This window comes from Callospermophilus lateralis, chromosome 6 (assembly GCF_048772815.1).
Source record: "Callospermophilus lateralis isolate mCalLat2 chromosome 6, mCalLat2.hap1, whole genome shotgun sequence".
Taxonomy (NCBI): Eukaryota; Metazoa; Chordata; class Mammalia; order Rodentia; family Sciuridae; genus Callospermophilus; species Callospermophilus lateralis.
Window position 1 is genome coordinate 14,401,097 of NC_135310.1, and position 15,926 is coordinate 14,417,022.

At 36.1% G+C, this 15,926-nt stretch overlaps 1 protein-coding gene across 2 annotated transcripts in view; it reads left to right on the plus strand.

The window, feature by feature from the left end:
• Rgs17 (regulator of G protein signaling 17) overlaps positions 1-15,307 on the plus strand; it is a 96,983-nt gene extending 81,676 nt beyond the window's left edge. For both annotated transcript variants that reach the window (XM_076859411.2, XM_076859412.2), the window contains 3 exons: positions 3,984-4,073; positions 5,546-5,780; positions 13,790-15,307. In XM_076859411.2, the coding sequence (XP_076715526.2) occupies positions 3,984-4,073; positions 5,546-5,780; positions 13,790-13,978 (514 nt within the window). In that variant the 3' untranslated portion in view covers positions 13,979-15,307. The remainder of the gene's footprint in view (positions 1-3,983; positions 4,074-5,545; positions 5,781-13,789) is intronic.
• The last annotated feature ends 619 nt before the right edge of the window (positions 15,308-15,926 follow it).

A 15,926-nucleotide genomic window follows, 5' to 3' on the forward strand; every position in this document is an offset into this window, starting at 1 on the left:
GTCCCAAGTTCTTATTTGTTGCTTTACCTTCTTGTGAAATAGGTCACTTCATTGTCACCATCCTGAAGGGGAAACAAAGCAAGCAGAGCTGGAACCATCCCAAGGGGGTTGTGCTCTGCCTGTGCAGTCCACCCGGTCATCCTGGCTGGTCACTTAGGACATACTTCACTGCTTATTCTGGTTTTCGGCTCCTGCCCTGAACCATCTCATCTGTCCACTCTTCTCCATTTAGATGGTGCCTTTTGACCACTCCCAGACTCTGTACCACTTTATCACTCCTTGGATTGGAATCCCTTTTATCCAGGAGATATCTCTGGCAAACATCTGCTCATTTTCAACCCAATTTAATCATTACCTCCTCTGCAAAGCCTGTCTCAATTCCCTCTTGCAAAAGTATAGATACCATGCTTGTGTCTTGGAAACACCATATGCATTATTTTTACTTCTGAACAGCATGCCGTGTGATGTTTACTTACCTGTCTGAGCTCCGGGGCAGCACGTTTTTATCCTATGCATGTGGAATTTCCAGCCACGGTGGCATAAGCCAGGTGTTTCATACATATTTGTAGGTTATTGTCAACTCTTGAATAAAGCTACAGTATGTTGCTATGAATATTTTGAATGATGAAAATGAAATATTAATTAAATAGATTATTCTGCCAGTTATTTTTCAGAAGGTAAAATGGATGTTGATTTCATTTATGTACTAGGAAATTTTAGTTAGAAGCTGCTACATACAACAAAAAAGATTGATATCATAGGGTGAGATGGTTAAAATATTGGAAACTGTCTGCCTTTACCAATGACAGTGGTTCTTTCTTAGAGCTTTGGTGTCACAGCATATTAACTTTGAGCATCTTGATTCCTTAGTTGAGTTTTTGTTTAAACATACGTGGTTTTATGATCATCGCTTTCCCAGAGTTACCATGGCTACTGTAAAGTTTTCATCCTATCTGCACCATTTCAAGGGTTCTTCCTGAAGCCAGTTGTTCTTCTAGCACTATTAGACCATCTTCCATAATAGACCATGCACATATCCCTGATCACAAACCCCTAGGTAAACTGTTTAATTGGCAGCAACCTTTCCCCATGCCACTGTCCAATCCCCCATAAACCAACAATTCACCAAGAAACAGAGCATATTTTCTTATTTTTCTGAAATGGACCATATATATTTCCTCCTTTTTCAAAGCCACCATTCTAGAAAATCTCCAATGGAACTTAGATGCTTATTTTAATATACTTAGCCCAGGTTGTTGGCATTTTTCATCCATAAAGTATTTAAGCTTAGATCAAGAATCCCATAGTGGATATTGCAAATGTGTTTTGTTCTCTTGATGGAATTAATTGTTTAAAAAGTAGAAATGTTAGTTATAAATATTACATGCATGCAACGAAAAAAAAAAAAGTCTTGAGACTTTACGACTTTTACATTTGATATTTTCCTTTTGGAAATTTCTCCAACACAGACAATATGTGGATGTTGCTTTAGAGCAAATATTTCCAGTAGTTTATCACCTTAATAAAATAAACAAACAAACAAAAAAAAAACAAAAAACTATGCTTCCTTAGATCAGAACCAAGTGAAATTGGGGGCAGGTGACAGACTTGTATGTATCAGGGCAGGCACACAGTCCAGTTTCTTGTTGATCTTCTGCACTTTGTCTTAAAATGGCATTTCCAGGGATGCTTGAACATTGAAATCCTGAAACCCATTTTGAAGAGTGGTATTAAAGAGAAGTTTATTAAGAGAATAAATTGCCAGTTGCTAAAGTTTAGCCTCTTTGTACAGGGTCCAACATTAGATGGAGAGAGCACTAATGGGGAGCAGTTAAGCCTTTACTGAATATCTGTTATAAGCAGTTGTAGTCCAAATGTGTGTCCACATTTCACCATCTGTGGAAGTGCAAGATGTAAACACAACCCAGTACTTCATCACGATCACTCTAATATGGTAGCATTTGGGATGTTGGTAAACATTGCAGAAACAGATTTAAGAGCCAGAACTCATTTTTGGAAACTTGTGAATCATGCACGTGAATTCCAGATTTGTTACTCTGCAGCAGAGGCACACAGAGAACAAATTTTCAAAGATATTGCATGACATGGGGCGTGCCTACATTTTGTGGGGCACATTCTCTGAGATATGTGGGAATGCAACAGAAATAAGCTCTCAAGGACCTTACCATCTAAGCAGGGAAAGATCTCTTTTTCAGTCTTCTTGCAGCACCTTAATATGTCTGTATATCTACACATATAAGATCAATAATGCTTGGTAGAATGAATATTATTTTCCTATTTAAAAAATATCTTATGTGTAACTAATTAAAACAAAATAAAAAAGATCTTTATAGATTTTACTAAAAATTGTGTGTATATATGCACATATATACATGCACATATATATATTTTATATATGCGAGAAATTTCAGAGAGTATTTCAGTGATTTATCTCCTCCCCCAACAATCCACTTTGAAATTCCAGAGAAGCACTGTCACTCAGATAATTTTGAGAAATTCATGATTCTCTTACGAAACACATATGTGACCTAAATGGATAGCAACATGGAAGACTGAGGTTTGTAGGCACTCAAAAGAAATGCAGGCTGTTAGAGTTCCAACCCACTCCAGCCATACCACACATTTAATATTGAGTTTTTGCCCCACCTGCCAATCCACTCTACACTTTATTTTGCTCATACTCAGAATAACATTACTCCCAAGAGAGTAGTGATGGGCTCATGGCAGGCACTAAAAAAAAAAAAAAAAAGTTTCCCTTGCCTCTTGCAGAGTAAATACATGAAAGAAGAAACAAATGAAAGAGGTGTTATCTGCCCTGGCTTTGCTCTTGACAGGCTCTAGTGAAGCTCTTCAGCTTTTAGACAGAAGCTTTAATTTGCTAATTCAGGAGCTCAAGTTTTAGAAGGCCAGAGTTATCCTTCCCACCCTCCTGCATCATGGCTAGTCCACACGTTGAACTTGAGTGTTCCACCCCAGGCACTGATCAGCTGCAGTTTATCTGAGTCAGACATACTTATTCTTGTTTTGGGTCACTAAAGCTAATGGGATTATCCTGCTCCTGTAATCCTGTAGAATTCCCACCCTACACCTCAGAAACAGAGATTCCTCCTGCCCAATGCTCTCCTGTCCCAAACCTTCATAGTTGCAGGCCTGCTCCTCTCAGAGCATCGGAGATCATTAGGGGCGAAAGGTCAAAGACAAAGTCAAATACAAATCCAGTAACTTAAACTTAGATGATTGGTTGACAGCACACTTGGTCTGTGGGAACGATGTTGTGAATTTAACAAAATCTCTATTAGATTCTGAGACATTTTATCTTCTTTGCTGTTATGGGAAAAATAAATGGAAAACAAACTGAATAGAATTAACCCAAAGTCAAAATGACTTTTCATTTAAAGGAAATATATAAAAGGATATATTAAATATATATATATATGTATTTACATAAACATATATAAAAGTATACATTACTATATAAAAGTATGTATTAAGCCAGGTGTGAAGGTGCACACCTGTAATTCTAGCATCTTTGGAGGACTGAAAGTTTAAGGCCAACACCCCTGGGTTCTATCCCCAGTACTGCAAAAACAAAACAATATATATATATATATATATATATATATATATATATATATATATATATATATCAAATATTGAAGCCCATAATCACATAAATATCTCAGATTTTTTTTAATAATCCAAATTATGTAACTGTGAGGTTAGAATAAGTAACACTCTCCCTTTTGATTATTCTGAATTGCTTTTTCACTTTATTTGAAGATTATTCTCATGTTTTCAGTTGGCACAGTCTTACCCACCATTTAAAAGTGTTGTTTCTTTTTCTATACTTTAAATGTTCTCACATAATCGACAATACAATCTCTTATGAAATGTTTCTCCTGCAAAATTAATTCTTTAATTGAGTTTCTCTTAACAAAATAATGTGTTATGCTACATTGCAGCCTCACCGTCAGGAATGAAGAAAGAGGGGAGACGGCAGGAAGACCCACTCACACCACAAAAATGGAGAGCATCCAGATTCTAGAGGAGTGGTGAGTGTGAGGCGGACACTCTTTTCTGTGCTGTTAAGGTCTACTGAGTGCCTAAGCAGTGTGTCTTGCTTCAGGGTGATCTTTGGAATGACTTTGTGAAGTGAATGCTAACACAGTCCATTGAGATCTTGTTTTGTGACTGCAATTGCTTTTCCTCCGGTTTTCTATTAGCTCTGTTATCAGCCAGAACATCAGCTACATTTATCTTTTCTCTTGAAAGAGGTAGAGATTATTGCATGAATTTGCCTCCCAAACTGCCTATTTAACTCCCATTTTCTAAGAGTATTTTTAAAGTTGTTTTCTTTATGAATGAGCAAAGACTTTAAACACACACACACACACACACACACACACACACTCACACACACACACAAAGATGTTGGATTACCAACATCTTTGGTCAATTGGGAAGGATACCCAGTTGGCTTCTGGTTCTGTTTCCATAAACAGACTCTGACAAGTTTATCCAAAATGAGAAGTTGAACTGCAATGACTAGGGCATAAAAATCAAAATGCAAGTTGACTCTTCATGTAAGTGTTTTCTTTTCTCTTTTATGAGGAGTTTTTCATAATTATGCTTCACTGTAATTTAAAACTTTTAAAAACTTAATATTTCTAAGCCAAGGAGAAAGTTCAGACATTATGGAATAGTCACAGATTTATTTTAAATACCTGGTCAGAGAGGTTAAGAAAAATAAAATATAGATACCTCTTTGACCAAATGCAGATGGAACAATGAATGATGGTTTCTTCCGTAGTCATGAAAAAGAATCTGCACATAGGTATCTAAAACTCCTCAATGCCTCCTAAAATCCCTCTGGTTTACAATGGCATTTTAGAAAAACGTAACAAGTGCACACTATATGATCTTATTTGAGATCTAATGAATAAATGGCAGATAGAGAAGAAAAAATAAATCCTTCCTTATAGCTAAAAAATCTATATTATGGGGTCAAGAAAAAAAATCTATTTCATGCTTCAGAGTACCATCCACTCGCAACCTATTGTCAGGGTTTAAACATTTTCAAGCTTCATTAGGAATTTATTTATTTATTTATTTTTAAATATTTATTTTTTAGGTGTAGTTGGACACAACACAATGCCTTTATTTTTATGTGGTACTGAGGATCGAACCCGGGTCCCGCCCTTGCTAGGCAAGCGCTCTACCGCTGAGTCACAATCCCCTCCCCTTCATTAGGAATTTATCATGACCATTTTAATATAGTGTATAGGTCCTTATTATTTCATCACCTGACTCCTTTCCAGGCTTACTGTGCCTACCTGATGGTTAGTCAAGACCCAGAGATCTGCTCCTGGCAGGTTATTTGCCAGATCAGACTGAACTGCATGTCAAAATACTGACCACTAGATGGCAGCAATTGAGTAGACTTTCTCTCCTCCCTTCCTTCACCCAGTCTAGTGTTCCCAGGTCAAGGCTGCTTTTTGGTAATGGTCCCATTCTGTCTCTGCAGCCAGAATCCCACTGCAGATGAAGTCTTGTCCTGGTCTCAAAATTTCGACAAGATGATGAAGGCCCCTGCAGGAAGGAACCTGTTCAGAGAGTTCCTGCGAACAGAATACAGTGAAGAGAATCTACTTTTCTGGCTCGCCTGTGAAGACTTAAAGAAAGAGCAGAACAAAAAAGTAATTGAAGAAAAGGCCAGAATGATATATGAAGATTACATTTCCATACTATCGCCAAAAGAGGTAAAAATCTGGAAAGCACTGAGGTGGGCTCTCTAAGACCAAGGAGAGCCTTAAAGGAACCACAATCCAATCCAAATTGGGTAGTGCATGCGATGTGCACAGGTCAGAAGACTTCTCTGAGCAGATTACTGAACTTCCAAACCATGAATATCCCTGTTTGAAGGTCAGGTTCCTCCACTATTCTTTGATCACTTATCTCTGGCTGAACCGTGTGTGGTAGTCTACTTGCTTCTCAGAACTAACACCTGTTTAAGCAACTTGCTGTGGCTTAAACTAAAACGGAAAAGAAGAATTTATCTCAGGGTGATGCTTCTCAAAACATCCTCCCTAGATCACTCCTATGAAAGCAGGTCTAAAAAGCAAATTCTTGAGGCCTACCCATGACTATGCTAGATCTAAAGTTTTGGAAACAAAGCCTAGGAATCTGCACTTTGTTTTCATACATGTACTAGTTTGAAAACTTCAGGCATAAGGGCTCAAAAAAAAAAAAAAAAAAACAACCAGTAACATATTTGATGATGCCTGTGATTGGATTTTTCAGCACTGAAAATGGGCTTTTATCACCATTGATATTTTTAGGGCAAGGGTGGGAAATAGAAATTATCTTACTTATTCTATTCTGTTACAGAAAATGCAAGCTTGTTTTCCCATTGCCAGGATATACCTAATCAGTAAGAAACACCTCCAGCCATCAAATAGCATGCTCCTCTTAACTTTTAAAAATTAATTTAATTTTGTGCATGAGAAATGCTGCAGCTGACAGAGTTAGAAGCCCTGGGATAACAGTGTGGCCAGGCACCCAGGTGTCAGAGCTTCAGAGTGCTTTCATGCCCTTAGAGAACCCAGGGACCCGGGGGAGGCTGTCTTTGTCCTTACCCTCTGTTGCCTTTTCTGTCTCTACTACACTACTGTGATTTTACCTGTGCTGTTAAATATCTGGTCCTGGTGCTTTCTGTTCCCTTTGGCCTGCACACTGCCCTCTTGTGCCCTAGGACTGGGCTGTTGTCATCAGTGTTTCATTGAGTGCTAGAGATGGCCCCGTCTTGCTTTTTGTTTTTCTTAGTTGTTGACGGAACTTTATTTTATTTATTTATTTATTTATTTATTTATTTATTTATTTATTTATATAAACTTCTGAGAATCGAACCCAGTGTCTCCCACGTGCTAGGTAAGTGCTCCAGCACTGAGCCACAACCCCAGCCCCCATATCCTGCTTTGAGACCTGAAAAATGCATTTTCATCTACTTTACCAGTCTCTAAGTTGGAAATGCTACATAAACTATTTCACTTCCAATAAAGTGTACTTAAACTCTTTAATTATTTTTATCTGTTAGGTTAAAGTGTCACTGGAATTCCAGATACTCCAGCAGTATTCTCTCTACAAAATGAGAAAACTTCCTAAATTGGAGGCACAAAAGATTGATTCATTTTTCATTTCCTGCATTAATATAGAAATAGTCATAGAAACTAAGTAGGAAACTTTTACATTTATTACTGATACGTTTATTACTGAAATCACTTTGTATTTCTAACAGTAGAATAATTCTACATCCAAAAAAAAAAAAATACATCCTTCAGTTTTCTGTTGTGTCTAGAACCTCAGGATCTAATCAACTCTTCTTGAATCTTATTAGCATAATGATTTTATTCTCATTTGTATTTCAAAGTTGCATCATACAGCAAATAAACCATATGATCCAGAGGTATCCCAAAATGTGTCCTTGCCTATAGTTACACAAAATTACAGAGTCACTGGGAAGATTATCTAGCCCATTTCTCTACCCAGAGTATGAGATGTGTGTCGTCTTAAAAGTGATAGTTGTCTGGATTACCTAGCTCAGTACTTCGTACTACATACAGTTCGCTTTAAAAATTGTTCCACTTTTTAAAAATTGTTAGGAAAAAATGTGTTCTCCATATTTAGTACTTACCATTTCTTTATTTCTATGGTCCCCATGTCCTAGCCTTTAGTTTTTATGTGGGGCACTTGTACTGTTCTCACAGCTCCTCGTTCTCAGATGTCCTGGTTGATGGAACTTTGTAAAATACTTGATTTTCACAAAATTACTTCTTCTTTGTGATGTGCTGAGAGTTACCAGAGATACTGACTATTGAAATATAAACTTAGGTTTTCACGTTTTTTTGCTAAAATAATGAAGTTATGTTTTGGCCTAATTTCTTTATTTTGAACATGAATTTCACTATAAAGTCATTAAGATAGTATTTCCTAATCAGGAACATGACCTTTTTAATTTTTCACAAAGACTAATCTATAATTTAATACCAATATTTATTTTTTCCATTTTTCCTAACATCCACATTTGATCTATTTCCTACCCTAAATCTCAAAATATCATATAATGGAGAGCGAAAAGAGAAAGAGTTAGAATTCACATTTTTATCATTTTGTGACTTATGTGCTAACTTGGGAATAAATTATAAATAGCTTTTGATACAGAATCTAAATTATACAACTGTATGAAGTGCCTTTGTTTAGTTACCTGGTTTTTCTCAAGTTAGTAGTAATTATATTTGATTATTGTTTACTCTCAAAAACCAAGTAAAATGAAGGTAGGTCTTTTCATTTATACAAAATAATTATGGAAAAGCTGTATTTTAAGCCAAGGGATGGATATATTTACTCTTGAGCCATGTTCAATGATTTGATTCACAAAACATCTATTTTAGCGTGGTGATGATCCTGTGCGAACTTTTCTCAGTCTCTAATCAGGCACCACACATTACTGACAATGTTGCATTATTGTTCTTCAAATGTTGTTTTCCTTGGTAAGAACACATGTCACATCCAGGAGATCCCTGATTATATAGTAGTCAGAGCATGGGATGAATGTCCAGGTGCATAGGATTCAAGTCCTGGCTCTGAAACATCCTAATTGTGTGACTTGGATAAATCACTTAACCTTTTTTGAGCCTCATTATTCACTTCATTTATTTACAAGAGTAACCATAAAAATGGGCACAGAGACTAGTAAATTAAATCCAAAATGGCAGTTCTAAAAGCCATTTGTACTACCACATTAATCTCCCCCACCAAATGACAGAGCTAATCAATATGGTCCTCCTACTCAGATTGAACTTCGAATCTTAGCACAGCTTTTAAGACAGCCACTACATGCTGGGGGTGGCAGGGCATGCCTACCACATCCCAGTGGCTTGGAAGGCTCAGGCAAGAGGATCTCAAGTTCACAGTCAGCCTCAGCAACTTAGCAAGTCCCTAAACAACATAACAAGACCCTGTCTCAAAATAAAAGAACAATAATAATTAAAAGGGCTGGGGATGTGTCTCAGTGGTTAGGTGCCCCTGGGTTCAATACCTACAACCAAAAATCAAAATAAAAGATAGGCACTACAAACTTGATTTCTTACATGGGAACAAAATGATCTGGCCTTACTTACTCAGATATTTTTAAAAAACATGAAAATTTGAATCATTTATAAAATGATAATAACTAAGTTGTGAAGCATTTATTATTAACTAGACTACATTTTCTTCACTCAAGTTTATTTTATCTTAATTTGAGTTGTTTCATTTTGTTATATGTAGAGAAAGCCTACATTTATAATTATTTATACATGTAAATACACACACACACACACACACACACACACACACATGTATATATATGACTTTTTCCCTTAATGAAACTATTGAGGCCAATATGGTAGAAATTTCTTCAAATTGTTTCAAGACCAGGTTTTAATAATTGGAGTCCCATGAGCCAGGTTCTGGACTGGGTGTTGGGTATATGATGGTGAACAAGACAGACACTGGCCTATCCATTCTGGAGTTCACATTCTATGAAGACAGAAAACACGTGTTGGAAATAAGTAACTAAAAGTTGTGGTCAGCGTTCGAGTGGGCAAGGCCGAAGGATAGAGTCTAGAAAGGGATGTTCAGAAAAGAAACTGAGAAGGTGAAACTCCAGTTGACACAAAAGCAGAGACACTGACTGGGTTTGATCAAAACGTTGTCCTCATAATTATGATAAATTATTACATCTCCTCTTATCTCTCCACATTGGGCTCAAAGTTCACTGTTGGTAAGAGGGTCTCACACACATTTTCACAATCTACATCTCACCAAGTCCTTCAGCCAGGAGAAGAGAGGCCAACACTTCACAGCAGAGGAAGCTGGTCCTCAGAGAGGTAAAGTGGATGTCAGGAGACATTGCAGTTGAATCTGGTGGCTATAGGACACAAGCCCAGGAACCTGTGACTCCAACTGAGGAGCTCTTCCTACTGAAGCATGTGGAGTCCTTCCTCCATTGTCCAGTATCTTCTTCATGACTGATGTCTATAAACCCAACTTTAGAACTTTAGATACAAATGCGAAACAACCAACCTACCACATGCTGGACCTCTCAAAACAAGCAAGATATGCTATCTCATCTGAGAATACATTCACTTCATTTAATCTTACTAATAATCTTTGCCTACTTGCAAGCAAACTGTATTTGTAGTCCTATGAACACTCTCCTAGTGTATTTCCAGAGACTGCATGTGCAAAGTAAAGCTGTTTCATAGAATGCTCCAATAGATGCAATCATATCATCCATCTTATATGTAATTTATAATTATTTTCAGTAGAAATAACAAGCATAAAATAATATATAAGTAATGTGCACATGCTCAAGATTTATTAAAATTGATAGGAGAATCAGATATCTTTGGTTCTAAAACTAATGTGGGGAGAATAAATTTAGTTAAAATTAAGAAAAAATCTCCATCAGCAAAAGTTCTAACTGGTAAAATCTGATAGGTGCTTATAAATGAAAAAACAAAATTATTGATCAGAATTTGACTTGGAAAAGAATCCTAAATAAAACAATTTCTTAAAAATAAGATGGAAAATGGGAGGAAGTATTTAATCAGGTTATATTAAAAAATTATTCAGAAAATCAACATAAAGGAAGTCTTATGGGAAAAAAAAAGACTTTCAGTGAAAATTATTTTCACTACAATTCTGACAACCATATCCATGGGGTCAAAATTTTCATTATATCTTAAGGACTAGAACAGAAACAAAAAAACAACAAAATAGAAGTAAGATCAGAATGTGTGCTCCCTCCCAGAAGTATTCACCTAGCACAGCAATCCCCTTCAATGCATAGGAAACCTAGTAAGTTTGACCAGAGTACACCAGTGTTGAGCCCAGATCTTCCCAAACCACACTATCAAGATTTCTGTCTTCATTCCCCCCACTTTACCTGTATACTCTTGTGAAACCTAAGCACTCATTGAATTTTCCTCTCCAGTAGTGTGTGAAATGGCCACGGGACAGTTTCCTATGTTTGCTATGCTTCCAAGCCATTCTCATTTCTTCTTCCAGCCTCCTCCCTGTGGGATTGAATATTTCCAAGTCCACAGAGGCTGCCATAAAATCACTTCCATCCTTGTGAAGCTGCAGTTGCCACCTCCCTAAACTGACAGTGGTCAGCACTGTTGAAACCAGCAGCTAAATGCTGCCAACGAAATGCTCCCAAATTCTCAGTAGTCAGAGAGATCTCATGCGTCAGATCTCGTGGTAGCTGTATTTGTATGTAAACTGTTACTGCTGTAATACAGACAGAGAAAGAAGACAACTTCCCTTGCCTAAAGGTAGCTCTTGTACTGCTCACCTTTCTCTCTCCTTGGGATAAGATTTTCCCAGGAACTCCTCAGCCCCGAATGATGAGGTGGACCCCAGTTAAGATGGCTTACAAGCCATCTAGAGGTGCCTGATCCTAGGGCCCAAGCCTGGATCCACCCCATTGCCTTGTATTATAGATGATCCTCATTCTGAAGCACAAGACACCACAAGATGAGACTGTAGATTGTTGTTCCCATGGGCTTAAACTTGTTATTGACTTCTCTACACTTCTTTTGACTGACAACCTTTTCAAACAAACAAGATATTAAGGTAAATGTTTTATTTTTCAAACAGAAATAACAAATACGCTTTTGTTACAGATTGGCAAAGGTTAAGCTGTACTACTTTATGCTATTTTACTAGTTTTTAATTTGCAAAGATAATGAATGACTCAAAACAAGTAATAATTAAGGTTATTTTATTTCTCTGTCTTCAGATAACTTTAAGCTATTGATTCTAGCTACTGATAAGGGACTATTATATTAAACTTAATGATGCTATTATTTATGAAGTAAATGATCCTTTTTTCTGTTTCACTAATCTAAAATGTTCTTCTCCATTGAAACAAAAAGTTATCTCAAGTTTAAAAATAAACCCACCATTTACAAAAACAGTGGCATGTGTTTGGTAAGACTTCACCCTACCAGAACAACCCATTTCAAAATAAGATGAATCAGTTTAATCTCTAATGTCAATATTGTGCCACTGAGTAGAAATGCAAAGGATACCTTTAGATGAAGTGAGAAAATGGTGGGTGGGGGGAATTATCTATTTTTATTGTTTGGTAATTGATGATGAATTCTCATGCTACAGAAATGAAAAACTAAATGTTACACTTCCATAACATCATTTTTTAAGGAATTTCCCACAAAGAAAAATACACAGTTCAGCCAGAAACTTATAATTTTTCTGTCTATAAATTGGTCTAACTAAACCACCGAAATGTAGTCTGGATCACCCTTTCCCGACAAACCTAGCAGCCGTCCCTGGAGTGTATCAGTCAACCCAATTCCACATTATCTGTAGAGCTCAGGAATCTGGGAACACTCAATGGAATGTGAGGGGCTTCATCCAGAGACTGTCTTGGACCCCAGACAGTGATGGGAAAAGAAACCGGAACCAAAGAAACTGTTGATAAATGCTTATAACAGGCTGTGTAGGTATAAATATGTATGTTGTGTATATTATTAGACAAGTAAACATGGGTCACAATTTCCTATTCCTTGCTCAGTAGTAAAGTTGAAGAAATCAGTCAGGGCTCTTGGAGTGTTTCTTAAACAAGGCATTCAAGGCAGAGCATCAATCCTGTTCCCCAAGCATGCCCTCATTGCTACTTATTTTCCACTCTTCCCTTCCCAGCGTGTCCTTACCTGTTCCAGGTGGATCAGCCTAGAATGGGAGGAGGGTGCTATATCACAACAGAATTTCATTTCTATGCACTTTTCTTTTGGGGGAGGGGGGGTACCAGGGATTGAAGTACATCCCCAGCCCTATTTTGTTTTTTTTATTTAGAGACATGGTCTCGCCGAGTTGCTTAGTGCCTTGCAGTTGCTGAAGCTGGCTCTGAACTTGAAATCCTCCTTATCTCAGCCTCCAAGATGCTGGGATTACAGGCATATGCCACCATGCCTGGCCTCTATGCACTTCTCAAATAACACTGCATTGATTATTTTAATACATATTCTTAGTTCCTATTTATAGTTTTCTCAAAGATTCCATTTCAAGCAATTGTTCTGCTTTATGTTGAGTACAGAGATCTTTGGATGCATTGCAATGCAAGGATGTTTCCTGGGTCTTGCCAGGTAGATACATCATTAAGAATGCCTCCTGTGCTTCTGCTTCACTTTGCTTTTCCACATTCTTCTTTTCCTACTGTGATGCCGTAGGATCTGTTGGGATAAGAAACTGTTGAGAATCAGCCTTGATATGCATGTTAATTTTGATTGGAGAACTCTTCTCTGCCGATAGAGTTTTATCCTATTATCGTAATTCCCCAACAGTTAAAGAAAAGGAGGAAGTGAATTTATATTCTGGTTATTCTCTGGTACCTCATTGGTGAATGAAACTCTCAATAGCTCCTGAATGAATGCATAGAAAAAATAAATCCAAGTTAGTCAAGATGTTTGTGAACCAGATTCTGGCAGAAAGACTAATTTTTTGTTTTTTGTCTGTTTAAATCAAAGATTGGAGGGAGAAAATTATATAAGGTTATGTGGCCTTTGAAAAGATGACCTCATGATTTTCAATAGTTGAATTTACTCTTTGATGTTTGTCTGAAATGTCAAAAACCTGCATTTATTTAATTGAGGTCTTTTGAAAAAATATATGATTTAATGGATCTGCTCTATTTTCTTTTTAGGTCAGTCTCGATTCTCGAGTTAGAGAGGTGATCAATAGAAATTTGTTGGATCCTAATCCTCACATGTATGAAGATGCCCAACTTCAGATATATACCTTAATGCACAGAGATTCTTTCCCAAGGTTTTTGAACTCTCAGATCTATAAATCATTTGTTGAAAGTACTGCCGGCTCTTCTTCTGAATCTTAATTTTCATTTAAAAAAAACATCAATTTTGGAGGGCTGGGATGGGGAATAAAAATAGTTAAATAATACAGAAATTGAGTCCCTGGAGAACTGCAGTATAGCACTCCTCAGGCTACTGTGAACATACCACCATATGGTCTTTGGTCTCCATTTTTTATAAAGGTTATCCATGATGACGTTTGGAGAAAATACCACACAAAACAATGAATTGCCAAATTATGTTTGTTTTATTCAACACCCATCCTACTTGCAAGCAAACTGTATTCGTAGTCCTATGAACAGTCTCCTAGTGTATTTCCAGAGACTGCATGTGCAAAGTAAAGCTGCTTCATTTGCCACGTAGTTGTTGTACTATTTAATCAAATAGCATAACTTATATCTGTATTTAAAGACTTTTGTGCAATATGGTCTTATAGAAATAATTGCCAAAACATGGCTGTGGTTTGCATTTTTTTATTATAATCTGAGACAGAAAAAGGCAATTTTTAAAATGTAACAGTGGTATTCAACATGCTATAATACTGTGCTCAGTACACTAATTTTGAAGCCAATATTTCTGTACATGAAAAAAAAAAGAGCTATTTATCTATGTTTGTTGGCAAATCGTAGGGGAGGATCCCTCTGATTGTTCACTGCCAAAAATGTGGCATTTTCATTACAGAAGCGTTTGCTATGTTAAAAAAAAGAAGAAGAAGAAAAGTAAACAAAGCACAAAACAATTTGAAGATATCTTCTCTCAGTGACAAATCAAAGAGTGATATTGTTTTTAATTGTAATAGATGAAAATGAATCTATGTATATATAAGATGTCCAATACTGTAATTAATTTATTAAAGACTGGCTCTCCAGTTCTACAATGGCTGTGTAAAGTTATGTACTTCAACAAGAAAAAAAGAAAAGCTTGATAATTAGTTTTGGAATATGTAGAAAAGTACTTAATAAAAGAATGCCTACATGTAGCACTGTAAAACATTTTGATGACTAGCATCTGTCCTGTGGCATATGTTCCTTGAAAGTGAAATCCAGTGAAGAACTGTTTATACTAGGAAAAGTTTTATAAGGGTTATGAAGAGATAAATCTCTACTTCAGACCTTAACTGTTTTCATGTACTATCGTTACGAATGACTTATTTTAAAAAATGTCAAAATCAAACTGTTAATTCTCATCCATAATGAAAAGGCAGTACCGTGCTCAAATCTTTTAGCTGCCATATTTTTTTTATAAATACACTATTTAAGACAAAACTCTTGTCCAACATTGGCATGTACGTCTGACATTCAAGAAAACAATATCCTATTGTGCACAAAAAGGATAATAATAATAATCATAATCATAATAATCATTGTCATATTTATATTAGCGTGTTACATTTGAATATTAATATCCCCTGGAGACTATTTTTTTAATCTTGAACTGAATGACTATAATACCGAGTAACCTAAAATGAAAGTTTTAAAAAGATTTATATCCACTGAGAACACTGGCCTTATATTAAGGATGATATTAAAATTATAGGTTTTCTTTGTCATTTTTAACTACCTCTCATTTTTTAATTTATTAAACATATTTTTAAAAAACAAGTTTGGGGTTTTCTTTTTAAATTTATTTTACTTGAAAGGTTAGCATTGTAAGTTTCTTTTTCCATAAACTTAAAACATTTCAAGAATTGTTTTTTTAAGTGAATATGATTTTCTAATTTATATAGAATTCAGGAGACATGATTAAAAGGGCTATTATCTATTCCCTATGCAAATATTTTAACTGTTGCAATGTTTAACAAAATGGGATTTTAAAAAAAAAATTTGCAGAGTAGAAAACAAAATGTTCTGTTTACACTGGCGTTGCTGACTATCCTACCATATTCAGCACTTTTAAAGACATTATTTATGAAAATATAGTTAAAATGCAAGATAGAAAATATTTATAATCATTTCTTTTAACAAATGCTTG